The following is a 22,330-nucleotide window of genomic DNA, read 5'->3' as shown; positions in this document are numbered from 1 at the left end:
AAAACGATGGATTTAGGCCCAGATCTCTGTACTGGGGTGAAAGTATGACATTGTTCTGCATTCTGTCCATCAACTGTTGTTTTTGCATTTGTCACCCTGAGTGGGACGGGTATGCTCAGAGGTGAGTTCCGTGCTCTCCATGCCACTGGAATCAAGCTATCCTGGCTGAGGAGGGCTGAAAGCCTGAAACCGGTCCTAGGATGCTTGTTTAAAGTCCAGGGAGGACCTGGCTTGGCAGTTCTGGCTGGACTGTTCCCATGGGGCACAGGGTTAATACTGATTTGCATATGGCTGGATTCAAACTGGAATGGCATGGTGAGCAAAAAAACTACGGTTTAAGGCCCAGATCTCTGTACTGGGGTGAATGTATGACATTGTTCTGCATTCTGTCCATCAACTGTTGTTTTTGCATTAGTCACCCCGAGTGGGACGGGTATGCTCAGACGTGAGTCCCATGCTCTCCATGCCACTGGAATCAAGCTATCCTGGCTGATGAGGGCTGGAAGCCTGAAACCGTTCCTAGGATGCTTGTTTCCAGTCCAGGAAGGACCTGGCTCGGCAGTTCGGGCTGGACTGTGGGTCAAGACTGATTTGCATATGGCTGGGTTCAAACTGGAATGGCATGGTGAGCAAAAAACGATAGATTTAGGCCCAAATCTCTGTACTGGGGTGAATGTATGACATTGTTCTGCATTCTGTCCATCAACTGTTGTTTGTTGTTTTTACTTTGTATCTCTGCATGCCATAGTCCACTGTCTGTCGATCAAATTATAAGCCGAAAACAGATTTGAGATGTTAATGTACTAACATGGCACGTGGCCAGAACGCAGCAATTGTAGCATCCAGCTCAAAAGCAAAATGGAGCACAATTGACATTGTCCTTGTTGTAAAATAGACAAATCTTGTTCCACTATGTCAATTGCCGAGGACACAATGTTGCCCAGTGAACAAATACTTTAATAAAGTGTGGTCATACCATTGTCTCCCACAGCCAGGGCCTTTTCTAGGTTAATCCTATCAATTTCATGTAATCTCTCAACAGCATACTTTTAGTAGACTTTCCACAGTTCATTGTACAGGGCATATACGAAGGTTTTCTTACACTGTTTCTTGGGACCTAGCAAGAAATCCCTAAGATCCATGTTGTCTGACAGAAAGGACAAGTGCTGTTTCACCTTTTGTAGTTTTGAGGTTTTTAGCCATTCAAGGCACAATTTACCAACACTATAAGAAGTCACTACCACTGGGTCGTCTGTGTGTACATAGCATGGGTCAGGCCTATGGATACTAAACCCTCTGGTGGTACCCCTAAATCTTGTCTGACACCTATTTGTGTCGATAAGCCAAACCAACCAACCCTTCCAATTGGGAGCTGATGAATTGTATGTACCATTCTGTATTAATGTACCCAGTACCTCCTCACTAATCATTGTATCATTTGATATACCTTTAATAGGTGTGGGCAAGGGAAAGTGTGGTGTTTTCAGACCTTTAATTTTTGCAAACCCATAGCAGGTAGTCTGTTGCACTGTTCTGCTCAGCAATATTATCTGTAATGGAATGAGGCAAGCTCTAAATAAAGCCTCCGATCCCTGAACCTGTCAATCTTTCGTCCCCCTGATGGATTTTGTGTTTATTGTATCCCATCAATAGTCAAACCCTTGTATGGACAATTGGGAGATAAAAGGTGCTGAATATATAAGCTTGGTGATGTGATTGGAATCTTGTATAGCGCACTACCACTCCGAGGAGTATCTTGGCGCTGAACTTCTTGTATCTAGCAGATGACCGTAACTAGACCGTTCGAGAAGCTAGAAAAAGATCATATTAGGGTTTTACATACTGTGTCTGGCAGAGAGTAGATCCATGTTTTTAGTTGTTTCCTGAAGCTTCGTTCTGTGTTGGCTGCACGGAGATATTGAGGTAGTTTGTTCCATGCTTTAGTGCCAATCACAGATAGGGATTTTCCTCCCTTCGTTGTTAACCTAAACTTGGGGACGGTAAGCAGATTTGATGATCTAAGTTCACGTAGCGGATGGTATTGTTTAAAGTATTTCTGTAGATAGGCTGGGCCTTGGTGATGAAAAGCTTTAAAGGAGATTGTCAAAACTTTAAATAAAATACGTTTTTGTATCGGGAGCCAGTGCAGTGCGCTTAGAGCGGCCGAGGCTGAGGATGTTCTTGCCCAACCTAGAACCAGCCTAGCCGCAGCATGCTGCACCATCTGAAGTCTGTGCAGGGCAGATCTATTGAGCCCTGCATAGAGGCTGTTGCAGTAGTCCAGTCTTGATGTTATCAATGCTACTGCAACAGTCCGTCTTGCACTCAAAGGGAGTAGCTTAAAGAATTTTCTCAGACCTCTAATGATTTTAAAACAATTTCCAGCTACTTCTCTGGTTTGTTGGTTAAAAGACAGAGTGTTGTCAAATTTAACCCCCAGATTTCTCACTGCATTGACGGTATTGGGTGGAGCCTCTGCCTCCTTGGGCCACCAGGACTGAGGAGAAAAACAGTTATTGGAACCGAAGGGCACAATTTCTGTTTTAGCAGAATTACATTTCAGGTGATTACTGATCATCCATGCGAATACTGCCGAAAGACATTCTTTCAGAGTAATTTCAGCATTTCAAGCGTTTTTATCCAATGTTAGAACCAACTGGGTATCGTCGGCATATGCAATCGAGTCAATGCCAAACGAGGAGATTAGTTTGATCAGGGGAACCATATATAGATTAAACAATGTAGGGCTCAAGCTTGAGCCCTGCGGAACCCCTGTTGTCAGCATTTTCTCCTCTGAACGTAATTGACCCAGCATGGTGACCTGACGCCTGTGTGCTAAAAAACTTCTGAACCATTCGAGGACGGTTCCTGCTATGCCCGCGTTTGCTAGGCGATGTAAAAGGATAGCATGGGACACCGTGTCGAATGCTGCAGAGAGATCTAAAAGGATCAGGTCAGCCTTTTTGCCCTGATCCAATGCAGCTCGAATGGTTTCGGTAGTAGAAAGAAGAGCTGATTCAGTAGAGTGGCGTGCCCTAAAACCAGCTTGGCATGGATGGAGTAATTCATTCTCCTCCAGATAAGTCATCAGTTGTTTATTTACACAGGATTCGGTCAATTTGCATAGAATTGGGAGAAGCGAGATAGGGCGTAGATTTGTTAGAGTAGCCGGATCTTTGATAGCTTTCTTTTGTAAAGGTCTAACTGCTGCCACTTTCCAATTAGAAGGGATTTCGCCTGAGGCGAGAGAGGCATTAATGCATTAAGGCATAATGTTTGTCAGAATCATTTTCTTCGCAGTTGCCTTTGTTTGTACTAGCTTATAGTGGTATGACATTGGGTCTGATATATTGGAACCTGAAAAGTATGCAAATTTCTGTGCGAATGTGGAAGAACTACCGTTTGGTGATGTCGAGCCATGTTCCCATTAATGGTAAGTGTTTACAGTGCGTGGAATACTAGCTCTGTGCAAAAAGTGATAACCATAACAAAACTTATGTCAAAGTCAGGTGTATCTTCATACAATTCCCTGTAATAAAACGCAGCAGATTGTTGTAAATCTGAGAGCATAGTATTTAAGGTCTCAATGTCCCAATTATCAGAGAGTGTACTCTGGGTAATGAAATCATTCATTGAAATTTTAAACAGGTGTAGAATTTTTAAACGTTAAGTAGGACCAAATACATCATATGAAACATTATCCCAAGCTATACCATCGGGTCCTGGAACTGCTGTAATGTTTACTAGGGATAAGTCTCTTTGTTCACAGTGTGATGACGTATGTGGTCTCAGGACCAAGTTCACAGGTTGTATTGCAGAGCGTTGTGAGAGGTAATGTCCATTCAGTAGTGGGGAAAATGACAAGCCAGTTACTATGCCAAGCCAAATTAATAGGAACATGATCCTTAATGTAAGCCAAAGATGCAGCCAAGGGGACACAAAGTAAGTCTTTTTCAGCCAAAGTTAGAATTGTCGAAATATTTCTTTCTTGAAAATGGGGGGCGTTTGCTCAGGTTCACTTGGATCTGAAGAAAAGTCATTGAAATTGATGAAGTAGCCAGACACAGTTTGATCTAACTTTGGGAGCTCAGCAATGTTTGTAGAGCTGGCAGTTGCTTCTTGTGAAACATATTAATGTAAACTTCATTATTGGACCAAATTGCAACTTGCGTTTCAGTTTTATTTGGATGTTGTTCTGTTTCAACAGGTTTGATTCGTACTCTGTTGTTTGGTACGCTGGCATCTTGTGCAGAGGAGTCTTAAAACTTTATTAGTCTTTCTATCTGAACTTCCTGTATAGTAGTGAGAGGAGATCCGTGGCTACTCAGGACTCCATGTTGAGAATCGGCCACATAGTGTGGTTTGATCAGATCATTGGAGACAAATCTTTTTTTTTTTTGCCGGCAAGAACTGTTCTTGTTTCTGGAAACCACCAGGACAGGTACAGGTGTTATTTAGAATGGCCCAAACTCCTTCTTGTCCACCATCTTTTCTCTGACCTGGTTTCCAACCTTCGGAACTCAGACATGTCTTGCCGGAACCGGTTTCACTTCCCCAGTGACGGTGCGTTTTACCTGGATTTTGCTTTTGTAATGCCCGAAATTCATTGAGTTCCTGTAAAACAGCCAAACGATCATTCAATTCAAATGGTTTTACCTCCGCCACTGTGCTCGCACAATCTAAGTCAGGTACCCACATTCTTCTCCCAATCAGGATCTCATAGGGTGTACATCCTCCCAAGGATTTTCTTGGCCCATTGTTTAGTGCCCTCTGGACCCCATAAAGGTGAATTACCCAACTACCGCCCGCACCTAATACCCTTGCTGCTAAAGATTGCTTCAGGTCCTGGGTTTTCCTCTCCACCACCAACTTTCCCTCAGGATGATAGGGAGAAAAGTACCGCAAGGCCATGCTCATACTTTCCATGGCTTCCTTGTAAGCCTGAGAGCCAAACCCAGGGCGACGGTCGGAATGTAATGTGCCAATTGCGTATGTCCTGATGAAGACTCACAATTCCTTTATAACAGTTCGAGCATTAGCTGAGCGCTGAGGCCAAACCCATAGAAACCTAGAGCATTAATCCATTGCCACCAAGATGTACTTGTAAGCCTCGTCTGAATTTAAGGAGCCGCAGTGATCCAAATAGACACATGCGAGAGGTCTTTTTGAGATGAGTAATGGTGTCTGTGGTGGCCGTGCTATGGTGGAACCTTTCATCTCCTGGCAGATGTCTCACTTTAAGACATAAGCTTTTGTTTGTTTAAACAAACGTGGCCACCATAATCGCTGCTTCAGTAATGAAACTGAAGCAGTGACTTCTGTGTGTGCAGAGCCCAGACCCTAGTGTGCAGCTAGTATTAAACCAAATCTGCAATCCATGTTTGGTATAACTCTATCCCCCCACTCCTGGAATTTGAGCATACAGTGTATTGTGCGCATCTAATTTATAGGAATATTTGACTGGAAAGCCTTTCGGAATGTAAGGGCCATTTTTTGAGGCGTTGACAGCTATCATTATGTCTGTCTATCCTCGTGCTAGAAAGAGTGATTTTAGCGACGGCCGCAGTTTGCACTGTAACCTTGGTGACTTCATCAGCCAGCAAATTCCCATCAACATGTATGCCAACACGCTGATGACTGAAGGTATGAATCACTTGAGCAAGTGGCAGGCATACTTTGAGCTTTGCCTCTTGTTCCATTAACAATCTATGTTTAATTGTACAACCTTGGAATTTCTAAACCCATTCTTGCCCCAATAATGAAGCTATTCATTATAGGACTGCACACAGTAAAATGAATCACACACTATCAGTGTTTGGAATTCCAGATATGTGTATTGTAGTGCTAATAGCTATAAAATAGGGGGAGAAGGAGGAATGAGAGACTAGGTCGCCCTCCAAAGTCTTAGTACATAAGTTGGAATCCAAATTACTGGGTCCCGAGACCTAGCTCAAGTATAGGAAACTGAACTAGTTGATCAGTGTAACCTTACAAGAAAGAAACATTTCTTTCTAGTGTCCCCTCACTCACCGGGGTTGCCCCACGGTGACATGCTTCATCATTGGGGCCATCCCAGTTCTCTACGAAAAGGAGCGTGCTACGACTCACGAACTACGCAGGAGCACTTATAAATGAAAGACTATGTGTGGTGCAAAAAGGTGGTGGAGTGGGTGTGGGTGAATTAAAAATACCGTGCTTAGTGGGCCTCAACAAATTTATTATGCTCCTAGGCAGGTACGTTAAAAGTGGGGTGAATATCACTGTAGACCAACCTTTAATGAGGATTGGTTCAGTGAAAGTGAAAAGGTCAACATGTTTCATGGTACCTGTTAGACGGACCGGGAGGGTCGGCCGAGGATAAGGGGAGAGGTCTCCGGGGAGAGCCGTCTCCAGCGAATCGTACAGACAAGTAACTTCCCCCCCACAGACGGACACCACACAAGGATAAAGTTCAACGATACTTTATAGGGAATTCTTCAAGTACGGTAGAATGGTACAAGGAGGTCTGGACTCAGGGGTCCCCTCTATTCTGGTCTCTGTTTGGGAAGAGGGTAGCGGGACAGTCTTGTTACCAAAAAGATGGCAATAGCTCTCAATCCTCGAGCTCGGGGGTGTAGATGAACGGGCCGCGGCGGAGCCAGCAGGTCCCGAGATGGATGAAGGAAGACGACGGTCCGCGGCAGAGCCAGCAGGTCCCGATGAAGGTGGTGGTTACAACGGTCCGCGGCCACGCCAGCAGGTCCCGACGACGATGAAGGATAGGGTGGTTCCCAAAGCCGCGGCAGCGCCAGCAGGCAAGACGAAGGTGCACAAGACAGAGCTACGGCAGCGCCAGTAGTCCGTCAAGGATGAGTTCTTCTTTGCGTCTCTCGACTCCAAGATACAACTCCGTCCTGCTCTGGAGCTGCCCCAGTTATAGGGCTGGTGTGCTTTGATGTCCGGACCCTCGCACTTGGAGGTCGGGAGGTCCGGGATGAGGGGGTTCAGACACCCAGCAGGGGGGTGGAGCCAGCGCCCGGGGAGGCGATGGGCGAGCGGTACTTGGCGGGGGAGAGCCATCGACACCTCTTGCTCCCATTGACTGACCAAGTAGCCCGCTCACCTCCTGGGTGGATGTTGGTGCCGGAATGTCTGAGGCCTGGCCAGGCCCAGGGTTGAGGTCGATCGGGGGCCAGGCGGCCTCGTGGTGGAGTGTCCAAGATGGCGCCCAGGATGGGCGCGCAGGCCGGTAGTGGGTCGACCTACGCGGTCAACAGGTTCGAGGGTAGGGGTCCCTGCGGGGACGGTGGACGTGCAATGGTGGTGTGTGGTACTTGCGTGGCTGGTTCGGGCCTGGTTGGGCCGGGGGAGAGCGGCCCTTCATGTGGCCTGTCCAACATGCGTCCCCCCCAGCTGAAGGCGGGGAGAGTTACCCATTCTCTTGGGGACTCTTCTCGTCGAGGCGGAAGAACCGGGACAGGCCATCTGCGTTGGCGTGATCTGGCCCAGGCCGATGTTCAACTGTGAAGTCCATCCCTTGTAGGGAGATGGACCAGCGTAGTAACTTCGGGTTTTCCCCCCGCATCTGCATCAGCCACTGCAGGGGTCGGTGGTCGGTCTGTACCCGAAAGGGTGTGCCAAAAAGGTAGGGCCGGAGCTTCTTGAGGGCCCATACCACCGCGAAGGCCTCCCTCTCTATGGTGCTCCAGCGTTGTTCCCGTGGTAGGAGTCGCCGGCTGATGAAGGCCACCGGCTGATCACGGCCTTCGGTGTTCACTTGAGACAGGACTGCCCCAATGCCATGGTCGGAGGCATCCGTCTGGACGATGAACTCCCGGCTGTAGTCGGGGGCCTGGAGCACAGGGGCGGAGCACATGGCGGCTTTCAATTGTTCAAATGCAGCTTGACACTCTGGGGTCCAGTTGACTTTCTGGGGCTGATTTTTTGACGTGAGCTCTGTGAGGGGCCTCACGATAGTACCATAGTCTTTCACGAACCTTCGGTAATAGCCCGTGAGGCCCAGGAAGGCTCGTACCTCGGTCTGGGTAATGGGGGGCTGCCAGGACTGGATGGCGGCAATTTTTAGCTGCAGAGGGGCCACCAGGCCGCTTCCCACCTGGTGCCCGAGGTAGGTTACAGACCCTTGCCCAATTTGACATTTGCTGGCCTTGATCGTGAGGCCAGCTTGCTGAAGGGCGTGCAGCACTGCTCGGAGGTGGTGGAGGTGCTCGGACCACTGGTTGCTGTATACAGCGATGTCGTCTAGGTAGGCGGCGCTGAATCCTTCGAGCCCCGCCAGGACCCGATTGACGAGCCGTTGGAATGTTGCTGGGGCATTCTTCATGCCGAAGGGCATGACTGTGAAATGGTAATGGCCATCGGGAGTGGAAAAGGCAGAACGTTCTTGTGCCCGGGGGGTGAGGCCGATTTGCCAGTAGCCCGCCGTCAGGTCGAAGATACTGAGGTAGCGGGCAGCTCCCATGCGGTCGATTAGTTCATCTGCCCGGGGGATGGGATGTGCGTCTGTCCTGGTGACCGCATTCAAGCCCCGGTAGTCGACGCAGAACCGGAGTTCTGGTGTGGTGCCGGGGGCAGCTGCTTTGGGGACCAGTACTACAGGGCTGGCCCAGGGGCTGTCTGAGGGCTCGATGACCCCGAGCGTGAGCATTTTGGCTACTTCCTCCTGGATGCAGGCCCGTACCCGGTCTGGCACGCGGTAGGCCCGGTGGCGGATAGGGGGGCTGTCCCCCGTGTCCACATCGTGCGTACACCAGGAAGTGACACCTGGGGTGAGGGAGAACAGGCTGGCGAATTGTGACAGGAGAACTTGGCACTCCTGGTGTTGCTCTCGGGTGAGGGCCTCTGAGAGTCGGACCCCATCTACGGAACCGTCTTTCTCCCGCGTTCGTAGGAGGTCCGGGAGGGGCTCGGAGTCCTCTTCAGCCCCATTGTCTGTGGCCATCAGGAGGCTGAGTTCTGTCCGTACAAAGTGCGGTTTCAGTCTGTTAGCGTGGAGGACCCGGAGGGGGTTCCGGGAAGATTCCAAGTCGATGAGATAGGTAGCCGGACCCTTGCGCTCGACCACTTTGAAGGGCCCTGTCCACTTGTCTTGTAGGGCGCAGGGTTCGGTGGGGGACATCACCCATACCTGTTGCCCAGGTTCAAATTCGATGGAGGAGGCATTCCGGTCATACCACCTTTTCATGTCCTCTTGACTGGCCTCTAGGTTGGCTTTTGCTAGTTCTCGGAATCGCCGGGTCTGGTTGCGGAGGGTTAGGAGGTAGCGGAAAACATCTGGTGGGTTCTTTAGAGGGGGCATCTCCCAGCCTTCCTTAACTAGGCTGAGCGGCCCGCGCACGGGGTGTCCATATAGCAGTTCAAATGGGCTGAAGCCCAGGGACTTCTGGGGAACCTCTCGATATGCGAAGAGGAGGCACGGCAGCAGCACATCCCACTGGCGACGGAGGGGCTCTTCCAACCCCCCGATCATCCCTTTGAGCGTGCGGTTGAACCGCTCAACGAGGCCGTTTCCTTGAGGGTGATAGGGGGTCGTGAACCGGTAGGTAACCCCGCACTGTTGCCAGAGAGATTTCATATATTTCGAAATAAAGTTCGTGCCTCTGTCACTGACGACCTCCCGGGGGAAGCCCACCCGGGAGAAGATCCCCATCAGAGCCCGGCCGACTACCGGGGCTGTCACAGTCCGCAGGGGAACAGCCTCCGGGTAGCGGGTGGCGTGGTCCACTAGCACCAGGATGAAGCGATGGCCTTGTTTTGTGCGCGGGTCCAGGGGCCCTACGATATCGATTCCGACCCTCTCGAACGGGGTGGTGACCACGGGAAAAGGTTGCAGGGGGGCTTTCAGTTTGCGGCCGCTCTTCCCACTGGCTTGGCACGTGGGGCAAGATCGGCAATGCTGGTGTACATTGTCCCTCATTTTGGGCCAGAAGAAGTGGGTCACCAGGCGGCTATAGGTTTTGTCTTGACCCAAGTGTCCTGCCAGGGGGACATCGTGGGCCAGGTTTAGCAGAAAGTCTCTAAAACGGAGGGGTACCACTAGGACTCGGCTGGCCCCCAGCTCCGCGATTCTTTGCTCACTGTACAGCAGATCATTGACCCAGTAGACCCAGTGAGTTCCGGAGGTATCCCCTGCGCTTTGGGCTAGCGCTTGCTGGCGGAGTCCCTCGAGGGAGGGACAGGTCTTTTGTTCTTGGCGAAATTGTTCTTGCGTGGGCCCCCCCTCTTGAGGCCACTGGTCGAGGTTAGCGAGGTCTGGAGGTTGAGCTGGTTCGGGGGGGACGTCACGGTCGGTGGTTTCGGCGGGGGCGACCGGAGGCGGTGGCGCCGGCCATTCGAGTTCCTCTGGGCGGGTGTTGGCACGGGCGGTCATGGACCGGGTGGTGACGCACGCCCAGTCCGGGACGCCCAGCATCCCCAGGTGCTCTTTTCGTTCGACTGCTGCCCATGGAGAGCTTTCCAGGTCATTACCCAGGAGGCAGTCTACGGGGGCATCATCTCGGACCGTCACCTTCAACATGCCGGAGACCCCTCCCCATTCGAAGGGGACGCAGGCCATCCGACACAGACTTTCTGAGTTATCGGCTGAACGTACAGGGCAGAGAATGTTTGGTAAGTATTGTTCGGGGGTCACCAGGTGACAGCGGACGGCTGTTACACTGGCCCCAGTGTCACGAAGGGCTTCAGCCCGGCGTCCATTGATGCCCACCCATTGGCTGTACTTCTGGGTATTAGCGGGTAGGGGGACCCGCGGGACCATGTCTCTCCCCCCTAGGCAGGCGAGAGCCATGGCGGCTGGCTCCCATTCTTGGTGTTCCTGTTCATATTCTTCTTGTTCCTCTGAGATCTGTTCCTCCCCCAGAGCAGCAGCGGCTACTTGGCGGGGTCTTGGGCTCTGGTACTGGGGGCAGTTTGGGTCGTTTGCATAGTGTCCGACTCGTTGGCATCGATGGCAGGTAACATTGGCTCGATGTCCCGGTCGCGCTGGGGTGCTGCCCCGGTTGGCCGGGGGGGTGGGGCTGGTAGTGGGGGTGACCGGAGCGTTGCTTCTTCCGCGTCCTTGGCCTCCACCTCCTCGGGGACGGTGCTGACCATTGTTGTTCCGGTTCTGTTCGGAGGACCCATTTCGACTCACTCTGGTGATCTCCCACCGGTCTGCTTCGGCTGCGAGCTGCCGGGGATCCGTTAACTTGCTGTCGAGGAGGTGCTGGCGAAGTTCAATGAAGCAATTGTTCGACAGATGCTCCCATACCATAAGATTGAACAGTTGTTCGTAGGTTGTGACCTTGCTTCCTTTGATCCAGCCCTCGAAGGCTCGGCTAAAGTAATTGACATAGTCCACCCAAGTTGTACCTGGGATGCGGGTGCAGTCTCGGAACCTCTGACGGTACATCTCGGGTGTGAGGCCATAGCGGGTGAGGAGTGCAGCTTTCATATGGTCATAGGAGGTCATCTGGTGGTCCGGGAGTTGCAGCAGGGCGTCGCGGCCCTCATTGAGGAATCTCCCCCACAGACCGGCCCCCCAATCGCTTCTATCGATCCGGTGTGCAGTCATAGCGATTTCATAGCCCTTAAACCATTGCTGGATGTCGTCCTCTCGGAAGTATTCTCGAACGACATCCTTGGGGATGTGTACCTTCTTCTCTGTTGCCCCTGGAGTGTGGGGTTGCTCGGGCACCCCTGCTTCTTTATTCTGTTTGCGTAGGTCGATTTCAGCTAATTTCCGCTCATGTTCATATGCCAGTTTCTTTTCCTCGAGCTCCCTTTGTCTCTGTTTCTCCTCTCTTTCTTCTCGGAGACGCAGGTGCTCTAAGTTGATTTTCTGTTCGGCCAACTTTAGTTCAACGTCCATTTTGAGCCGGGCCATTTCCAGCTCGTGTAGTCGGGTTCTTTCTCGTTCCTGGATCTCGTCTGGCGAGAGACCCGTTCTTCGTTCTTCAGGGGCCATGGGGGTTTGTGCTGCGATGTCTTGATCGGGGGTTCCGGCAGCCCCGGTTTCTGCCCAAGATTCCAGGGCCTGCTTAAAGTCATCTTTGGTATTTAGTCCGGTGGTAGCGATACCTAATTCGATACAGAACTGTTTAAGTTCACGATGGCTGTACTCGTCCAATTTCTCCATCTGGAATTTCTCCGTTGACCCGCTGTCTTTAGTTGACATCGTGATTCGCCGTGGGGTGAGCTACTCTCTGTACGGTTTATGCGGTGATTCGGATCCCGTCGCTGGCCACCAATGTTAGACGGACCGGGAGGGACGGCCGAGGATAAGGGGAGAGGTCTCCGGGGAGAGCCGTCTCCAGCGAATCGTACAGACAAGTAACTTCCCCCCCACAGACGGACACCACACAAGGATAAAGTTCAACGATACTTTATAGGGAATTCTTCAAGTACGGTAGAATGGTACAAGGAGGTCTGGACTCAGGGGTCCCCTCTATTCTGGTCTCTGTTTGGGAAGAGGGTAGCGGGACAGTCTTGTTACCAAAAAGATGGCAATAGCTCTCAATCCTCGAGCTCGGGGGTGTAGATGAACGGGCCGCGGCGGAGCCAGCAGGTCCCGAGATGGATGAAGGAAGACGACGGTCCGCGGCAGAGCCAGCAGGTCCCGATGAAGGTGGTGGTTACAACGGTCCGCGGCCACGCCAGCAGGTCCCGACGACGATGAAGGATAGGGTGGTTCCCAAAGCCGCGGCAGCGCCAGCAGGCAAGACGAAGGTGCACAAGACAGAGCTACGGCAGCGCCAGTAGTCCGTCAAGGATGAGTTCTTCTTTGCGTCTCTCGACTCCAAGATACAACTCCGTCCTGCTCTGGAGCTGCCCCAGTTATAGGGCTGGTGTGCTTTGATGTCCGGACCCTCGCACTTGGAGGTCGGGAGGTCCGGGATGAGGGGGTTCAGACACCCAGCAGGGGGGTGGAGCCAGCGCCCGGGGAGGCGATGGGCGAGCGGTACTTGGCGGGGGAGAGCCATCGACACCTCTTGCTCCCATTGACTGACCAAGTAGCCCGCTCACCTCCTGGGTGGATGTTGGTGCCGGAATGTCTGAGGCCTGGCCAGGCCCAGGGTTGAGGTCGATCGGGGGCCAGGCGGCCTCGTGGTGGAGTGTCCAAGATGGCGCCCAGGATGGGCGCGCAGGCCGGTAGTGGGTCGACCTACGCGGTCAACAGGTTCGAGGGTAGGGGTCCCTGCGGGGACGGTGGACGTGCAATGGTGGTGTGTGGTACTTGCGTGGCTGGTTCGGGCCTGGTTGGGCCGGGGGAGAGCGGCCCTTCATGTGGCCTGTCCAACAGTACCCCTAGCATTTCTTCAGGACCATGCCGGGACCAGCCCTGCATTTGCCACTCCTATGTCCCTAGTTAGGGAGTGATAGATTAAGATAATACACTAATTAAAGGCATGCGTTCACAATGGAAATACATACGTTTGTACCGAATTTCGATGCTGTAAAAAGAAAGCACATCATTAGAGGCATTCATCCCCTCCCTGTGGGAAGGGTCACATAGTATACTTTCATGCCGCACATATCCGATACTATGGTGGATGGTTGCACCATATTGGTGCATGCAGGCTGTCATGCCAAGTGTTGGACGTATTAACTGTGCTGAGTGATTTGTGAATTCACACATAAAAACAAGACAGGACTTAATGTGACCAAAACGATAGACACGTAGAACATATAGCAGGTACATAGATAAAAGAAGACTCTCGATATTTACTTAGTATTGTGCTAAATAACACTTCATGGTCTCTCAGAGGGATCGATTTCACCTATTGGACTCACTGCTGTTGGTCCGAAAAGGGAAGAAAATAGGAGAGTAGAAGATCGATATTTATCACTTCGTAAAATGGCAATCAATATTTGTTCAGACGCCTAATCCGGTGTCTCACGGTTCCGTGAGGAAAGGTTACTTACTTCCAGATTGGTGAAAGCGCTCGATAATACCTAATGACAGCCTCCCCGGGACCGCATCTTACCCGTCTGCTGCTCCGGTAAGGTTAAATGGAGACGAGCTTCAGGGTTCCTTCCCAAAACCGCTAGACCACTAGACCGGACGGTCTTAAAAAAGCATCAGCGTATTTGGAAAGAGGTTCAAGAATAGAACCTCTGCCAGAGACTATAGGTCTTCCGGGTGGGTTGTGAAAACATTTGTGAATTTTGGGGATTGTGTAGAAGTAGGGAGTGACTGGTTTATTATTTACTAGGAATTCAGTTTCCTTTTTGCTTATCCAGTCATTCGCCAATGATTCCTGGATGAGGTATGCAATAGATATTCTCAACCGTTCTGTTGGATCTTCTTTAATGATGATGTAATTCCTGGTGTCTGCTAGAAGGCGTAGGCATTCCTGTCTATAGTCTGACATATTTTGTAGAACTTCTTCAGTTTTGCACACGCAACTCGCCCGAGCAAAACCGTCACGATACAAAGCAGGAATTGATCAAGGAATAATTCAAAACAGTTAAAAATTAATTGTATACATTTTTCCTTTTAAAAGATATCAACATTTATATGCATCCACATTACTGGAGCTAGCAGCTATACATTTATGAGAGGAATATTTGCAGTAATCAATTTATGATGGTAACACCCTCACGTGTGGTTTGTTCAGAATAGCCAAGCACTGGAAACCTGGCTGTGCTTGCTTCGCTGCCCCCTGGCTGTGCTTGCTTCCCTGCCCCCTCGCTGTGCTTGCTTCCCTGCCCCCCTGGCTGTGCTTGCTTCCCTGCCCCCCTGGCTGTGCTTGCTTCCCTGCCCCCCTGGCTGTGCTTGCTTCCCTGCCCCCTGGCTGTGCTTGCTTCCCTGCCCCCTGGCTGTGCTTGCTTCCCTGCCCCCTGGCTGTGCTTGCTTCCCTGCCCCCTGGCTGTGCTTGCTTGTGTGTGGCTCTGGGTGGGTGTGTGTGGCTCTGGGTGGGTGTGTGTGGCTCTGGGTGGGTGTGTGTGGCTCTGGGTGTGTGTGTGGCTCTGTGTGTGTGTGTGGCTCTGTGTGTGTGTGTGGCTCTGTGTGTGTGTGTGGCTCTGGGTGTGTGTGTGTGGGTGTGGCTCTGGGTGTGTGTGTGTGTGTGTGGCTCTGGGTGTGTGTGTGTGAGTGTGGCTGTGGGTGTGTGTGTGTGTGTGTGGCTCTGGGTGGGTGTGCGTGTCTCTGTGTGTGTGTGGCTCTGGGGGCGTGTGTGGCTCTGGGTGTGTGTGTGTGTGTCTCTAGGTGTGTGTGTGTGTGTGGCTGGCTCTGGGTGTGTGTGTGTGTGGCTGGCTCTGGGTGTGTGTGTGTGGCTGGCTCTGGGTGTGTGTGTGTGGTTGGCTCTGGGGGTGTGTGTGTGTGTGTGTGTGTGGCTCTGGGTGTGTGCGTGTGGTAGTAATTGCTGTCTGCTGAGCTCGTCCGTAGGGTACAATAGGTCTCACATTTGCGAGAGATTAAGCTAATGGCAATGTAAATGACAATGCCATTTATTTATCTGTTTTCAAAACCAACACATAAATACAAATTTTGTCATTTACAATGCCAATAGCTCTAACTTTTCCAAAGGCGAAACCATTGCATTGTAAATGCTTGTTCTTCTTGCTCCCCGTTGCACCTCAGCATGCAACAAATCATAATGTTTATGCCAACATTACTTTGCACTCTGGAACTTGTGGTGGTGTTTTTTTACCAATATGAGCATGGGATTACAAATTCTGCCTTGCAAAATATGCTGGGTAAAGATGAAAGATTGGTTAAAGTTTTCACATTCCCAAGGACCTCTTGGCAGTTTTGCACACCTACACCGTCACTGAATATCTGGGTAGTTGCCGCCTAGTCTTCACATGTTTTGTAAGGCAGGCTTGCTCTGCTGCTGTCTCCTATTTTGTAGGTTTGACGCTTGCACTTCTGATGCCCATGCTTATGTTTTGTGCAAATGTGGAGCACAAAGCTTGTGTAGTTCATGTTTTGTGAAGGAGGCTTACAGTGTTTCTTCTCATGTTTTGTGTGAGGAAAGCTGCCTTCTGTGCTGTATCTCTTTTGCTTGAGGGTTCTCTAGAGAGTTGGATTCCCCGCTCTAACTCTTGTTTTAGCTCTAAGGATGGGCCTGTCTCTCTGCTCCTGATGTTCACCAAACTAACGGAGGCCACAGTGAATAATCAGCTAATCAAATCCCTTGAATCTAACTTCTGCACAAAGACCAACCTGGGCTCCAAAATGGTCTTGCTACAGAGACAGGGCCGGCTAAAGCCCAGCAGAAACATTATATCTGGGGTATGTGGAGGTGGGGCCTCTGATTTTTTTTATCCTAATCCCAGGATAATGACCTGTATAGTGACCCTGCAGAGACTTAACATTTGGTGTTTATTTCCAGAAATTTAGGTAAAGTGGTAAAGCCAGGATTAGATGGTATGCCTAGTAGTGGTGTCTGCACACACCAATGAATTGCCCACATTGTAAGGGGTTTTATAAAGGTTTTTTTACAGCATTTGCTAGCTGTATTCAGGATATTTCTAAGCACATCCCCACCAATGTTTACTGTAATTGGAAAAGTCAGAAGCAGATTGAGACCTTTTCTTTTAGCCATGGAGTGATAGGTGCTTATTGTTGGGGACTTCCCTACCCCGAACCAGTCCATGACACTACTAACTGGAGTAGTCAACTACATATTTCTGGAGACCAAACGCCAGTTGCCAGAATACCTACCATCTCTTCCTTGTATATTTGTGTTGTGGTTTATGGCTGGAGCCCCTCCTTCTCACCTCATCCCACCCCCAGGATGTTTGGTCTGTGTGTGAAGGTGGTTTCATGTACGGGTTCATGTGAGGTGTAGAACCCATTTCAGTTGTCTCCTTTGCATGTATGTATGCACAAAAGTTGTGTGGTTCTGCTTAACGTTAGAGATACTCTGCGTTTTCTTCTCTGACTGCACCCCAAGCTGCTTTTTAGAGTCACTCCTCGCATTGAGATTCTTTCTAAAGTAGATGACCCTTGTAGGAAAATTATTATTTCTTCTCTTCAATTGGTATGTAATATCCCATATCTGGCCCAAAAAAACAAAACTGCCTTTGCATGATTTACTGTATTGTAATACTTCCTTGAAATGTTGCTAATTTTTCTCATACTTCAGTCCATATGAAATCAGTGTTGACCCCCCCCCACCCTTCTATCCACACAGTTCCCCGAATTCTGTCAGGTATACCATGCTCACCTGTCAAGCGAACTTACAGACAGAATAGGACCTTCCCTGCTGGAGGATCACTGAACACTTCCTGTTAGTCACTCCATGGGGTGCAATCCCATCGATGCTGCGTCTGCACAGAAGCAATGCACTCAGGTACATTAACTGACCTCACCTGTCGGAATCCCAGGAGCCCCCTGATCTCCAATCACACATAACTGCCCCTGAGTGCTGTTATCTACGCCATCAGGGTCTCATCAGTTGCCCCTTTTCTGAGTGGGACCCCAACACTCAGCTCCCACATCAATGACATCACCCTCCAAACAAACATCTCTCATTCAAAAAAATTTTTAAACTCCATTGGTTTCAACATTTTAATCTCTGCCCTCTCATGAAGGGCTCAAAAGTATGGGAGTTAAGCAATCCATATTCAAACAACATCCCTGTTTCCATCAGGACCGCCGCCCCAAAGCAGCTCCAATTTGTGAAAGAGGTCAAGATGCACCTCTTTAAAGAACCCTACAACACAAGTGCATTAACCGTCCACAAACCAGCTACCTCTCCTATCACTCATTCACGTTATGCTTGTCTTTGACCATGTACAGTGCGCTGTTGCCTTTTGGCTGGGTTTGTCCTATAATATTGGCACATGCATTCATCCATATTGCTGTTACTGGTGTGCCCTTGTTCAGCTTCCCTGTTCGCTCATATACCTGCCTGGCCATATGCTGGGAAGCTGTGCTGCCCTCCATTCACTGTTGTCAGCCATGTGATGGTTGACCACCCATCGTACAAGGCATTGCTTCACTCCTTGCCCTTCCAGGGCAGTGTTCACTAACTGCACACCATCATCTAATCAGCGTCCTTTTCACTTGCTCACCGGCCACCTAGTTCCCATCACAGTGGAGTGCCTATGGGTCCTGCCATCTTGAATGTCCTTCATCTGACTTGCTGACTTCAACATCACCAACTAGCTATTTAACTGACATGTTGTTGATGTGTCCCCTGCTGCCTCAACCTGTCTTCAGTGCCCTTTGGGGTGGTTGCTTCCATTCCACTCCTGATTCACCTTAAGCAATGAGGTTAATTTCCATTGATTCCTTGTTGCTGCCCTTCCCCAACCTTCATTCAGAAGCTGCATCAGCTTGAACCTGAATTGCTGTTGCTCAGAGAGCATGGTTTGGTAACTCTCAGAGTGGATGGTTGATTTATTGAGGATGGACTAAATTATGTACAAAGGCTTTAACATGCTGTTTGTCAACCAGATTGTTTTAATGTGCATGTTTCATGTGCCTTTAAATGAAAAGATGGAGGTATGAAGAAGTGGCTGTGCTGTTATGGTCTGCTACCTGAGCCTGTAGATGTGCTGTATGTTAACTCAGACATTTCTTCTCTAATTCTATTTCTACAGGTCACTGAAACATGAACAGAAAAAGAAGGTTTAAATTTAGTGAAACACAACAAAAATGATTATTTCAAGGGAAGTTTGAAACATTCTTGAGCTCTAGGGGAGAAACACATTCTAAGTGCCAGGAATGATGAAACTGCTGAATGTGAAAGTTGTGAAATCTCTAAAGGAAAATAACCATAAACGTTTTCCAAGAGTCAGTTACTGACATTGAGTAGCCTCTGAAATGTAAATGAAACACAAGTGCAAATTGAAAGTCTGCATCTACTAATTGTAAGAATATTTTTACTTTATGGAAACATTTCAAGATTGGTAGAACAAAAAACATTGGCAACAATTGCCACCCATGCAGTGCACTTGAGAATAATCAGTGTTGTAAATTCTGTCTAATGGTTTATGAGAAATGCCTTGGCGACCCAAACTGCTCCCCAACAGATCAGTATCCGTATGCGTGATATGACAGAACTGTCAGGAACACTAAGGACCTCCGTTTAAAAGAGCAAGCTTTTGTCCCTATCTCCTGTGATTCACAGGAAAGAAAACATTGTTTAAAAGAAAGTATCTTTAAATGCGCTTTCTCAGATGTGATCACAGCAAAGACACTGGGTTATCATTTTCAATATAGAAAGATGTTCCCCTCCAACTGTGTCTGTTGGGTTGATAAGAGTGGTTTCAAAGTGTGAAGGACCTCTAAAGTGATCATGTACCTGCCTTAGACATTGAGCGATACAGCATATACTGGCACAGAAAACCTCAAATGGGCTAGTGCTTTGCTATTGATAATTCATAAACCACCCTGTAATGCCTATTCACCTGTCATTACTTGTATGAGCAAATATACTTAACATGCAAACACTAAACCCCAAAGACTGTATCAGTGTTTTTGAAAATCCTATACCAAATGTGATAAACTGGAGTCACAAAATCACCGGGGCATAACTTGGAGAAAATGAATCCATGAGAGACATCTTAATAAATACAGGGGGCTCCACTGTCAAAGTTTATAAGACAAGTTAGATAGGCTGCCTTTACAAGTAGGTACTTGATCTCCAGATAAAAGCTATAATTAGTTAAATGCAAATGTTAAGAAGAGCATCTTCAATTTATTTTAGAAGTCAAAGCTAAGTGTAAAATAAACGAGTAGAGACTCTGGAATCAGATTCAGTCTTAAGATGGCATGTATCCAGGAACGAACACAACACGGAGATGCATACATCTCGAATAAGAGCAATGAATGTGAGAACGGATTTAGTTATAAGTCTCACCTCACTAAACACGAGAGAACTCACACCGGACAAAAACTATATCTGTGCCCTGAGTGCCAGAAAGGTTTCAATCACAAATCCTCACTCATTCAACATGTGAGAATCCACACTGGAGAAAATCCATATCAGTGCTTTGAGTGCCAAAAACGCTTCAATCGCTGGGGCAGTCTTAATCGACATAAGAAAATCCACACCGGACAATACCCTTATCAGTGCTCTGAATGCCAGAAAGGTTTCAGTAACCAATCTTCTCTCCTTCAACATGTGAGAATCCACACTGGTGAAAAACCATATCAGTGCTCCGAGTGCCAAAAAAGCTTTAGGTGTTGGGACAGTCTCACTCGACACAACAGAATCCACACTCGTCAAAAACCTTATCAGTGTTCTGAATGCCAGAAAGGCTTTAGTCAGAAAGGCCATCTTATTCGACATGAGAGAACTCACACTGGGCAAAAACCTTATCAGTGCTCTGAATGCTGGAAACGCTTCAATCAGAAATCCAACCTTACTTTGCATGAAAGAACCCACACTGGGCATAAACCGTACCAGTGCTCTGAATGCCAAAAAAGTTTCTGTTCCAAATCCAATTTAACCCGACATGAGAAAATCCATACTGGGCTCAAACCATATCGGTGTTCTGAATGCCAGAAAAGCTTCAGTGAGAAAACAAATCTCACTTATCATGAGAGACTTCACACTGGGGAAAAACCATATCAATGCACTGAATGCCAGAAAAGATTCAGTCACGGATCCTGTTTAATTAAGCATGAAAGAATCCATACTGGACATAAACCATATCAGTGCTCTGAATGCAAAAAACAGTTCCGTCAGAGATCCAGTTTAATTAAACATGAGAGAATCCATTCTGGGCTCAAACCCTAACAGAGCTCGGAATTCCAGAAAAGCATTAGTTGTAAAATAACTTTCACTAGACATGAGAGAATTCATACTGAGCAAATACCTTAAGAGTGCTCTGAAAGTTAGAAAATCTGCAGTCTGAAAGCCATTCTAATTCAACATGAGAGAATCTACACTGGGTAAAAACCTTATCATTGTACTAAATGCTAGAAAAACGTCAGTCAAGAGATTCCGTTTGATTCAACATGAAGGAACCCTCAACCATACAATAAATATATCAAAGTTCTCAATGTGACAAAAACTTCAGTTGTAAATGTAATGTCTTTACATGAGAGAGACAATGTGGGAGAATAAAAGGTGCTCACTGTCATCCCCGGGGAGGAGGTGTCAGCAACGCAAAACCTTCACATGAAGCAGCCACAAAGACATCAATCCATTGATGGTCTTACTAACTGTCTACTGAGAAAAGCACACACTGAGAGATGAACATGCTTTAATTAGTCTAATTACTTAGTAATTATTTGTGGCCTATTTGAAGTCATTTGCTTGCCAAGCTTGCCCAATTCCACAAGGCTATCAATAATGGCGAAAAACTGCTGCTTTCCAAGTCCGGGCTGGAAGTAGGAGAGTCACTGGCAACTGGAGTAGTCGTGGAGCTTTATGTCGTTCCTTACCCTCCATCAGTTAAACATGTGAAGTTTGACACAGGATATGTTGTTAGTGTTCCTAGACCATGTCACAATCCCTTTGCATAAAGCTTCATGGCGGTTGGACTGAATATCCATCATGCTGCAGATTGCCAGACGCTTAGTCACCTAGCTCATCTCACTGTTTAAAAGTTACTGTGCATGGTTTGTAACCAGGTACCACCATGGTGACATCTCACACATATGTATAGCAGACCTAGGCTCCTACCCTCTTAGATAGGAAGAAATGTGATATAAAAGGGAGTTTTTAATGCTTTGATTGTATTGGTGTTGTTTTTAGAAACATTAATAAAGTAAACCCACCTGTATAAGTGAATTAGACTTATATTGTTTATATGTTCTCTATTTAGGCGTAATTGTTGTTATCATAAAGTGTGGGAGAAAATGTAATTATGCTAAAGAAGGTGGCCTAAAATTGGGGTATCCACTGAAACGCATTGATGCAGAATTTGATACTAAATCTAAAAGGCATTGAAAGAACATTGTAGACCTTAATAATTTGGTGACACTTTGTTAAGCAAACAATGACCCAAGAAGATTGGTGACAGCAAAAACATATGGTGTTGTTTATTGTGTTCCCCCAATCTATGTCTTTGTGTTCTGTAATTTATTGTCTTTTATTGTAAAATAAAGCCTGCCTCCCTTGCAGAAAGGGTTTTTATAAATATGGAGTTTTAATCTGTTATTTTTCATTTTATGAATGTATACCGATACACAATTTGTTTAGGGATTTTAGAATGAGATTTGATATATGAAGAAAAGGTCAAGAGAATTTTCTCTCTTTTTTACACAATAATTCAGGTGTGGTGTTATATCTTAATGTTAGCAGGAATGCACGTTATATTGAATGGAATCCAAGTGAATGTTTTGAACGCACCAGAAACTGTATTTAAGAACCCGGTGGGAGTTTGTTTTTGATTGTAACCAGGTACTACCATGGTGACATCTCACACATATGTAAAGCAGCGC

At 48.1% G+C, this 22,330-nt stretch overlaps 1 protein-coding gene across 2 annotated transcripts in view; it reads left to right on the top strand.

Annotated features, from left to right (window-relative positions):
* LOC144803091 (uncharacterized) overlaps window positions 1-22,026 on the top strand; it is a 51,421-nt gene extending 29,395 nt beyond the window's left edge. For both annotated transcript variants that reach the window (XM_078671843.1, XM_078671844.1), the window contains exon 2: window positions 18,535-22,026. In XM_078671843.1, the coding sequence (XP_078527969.1) occupies window positions 19,704-20,678 (975 nt within the window). In that variant the 5' untranslated portion in view covers window positions 18,535-19,703 and the 3' untranslated portion in view covers window positions 20,679-22,026. The remainder of the gene's footprint in view (window positions 1-18,534) is intronic.
* Window positions 22,027-22,330: the final 304 nt, after the last annotated feature.

The sequence above is a fragment of the Lissotriton helveticus genome, chromosome 1_2, assembly GCF_964261635.1.
Source record: "Lissotriton helveticus chromosome 1_2, aLisHel1.1, whole genome shotgun sequence".
NCBI lineage: Eukaryota > Metazoa > Chordata > Amphibia > Caudata > Salamandridae > Lissotriton > Lissotriton helveticus.
This window is presented reverse-complemented; position numbering and strand designations above follow the sequence as displayed.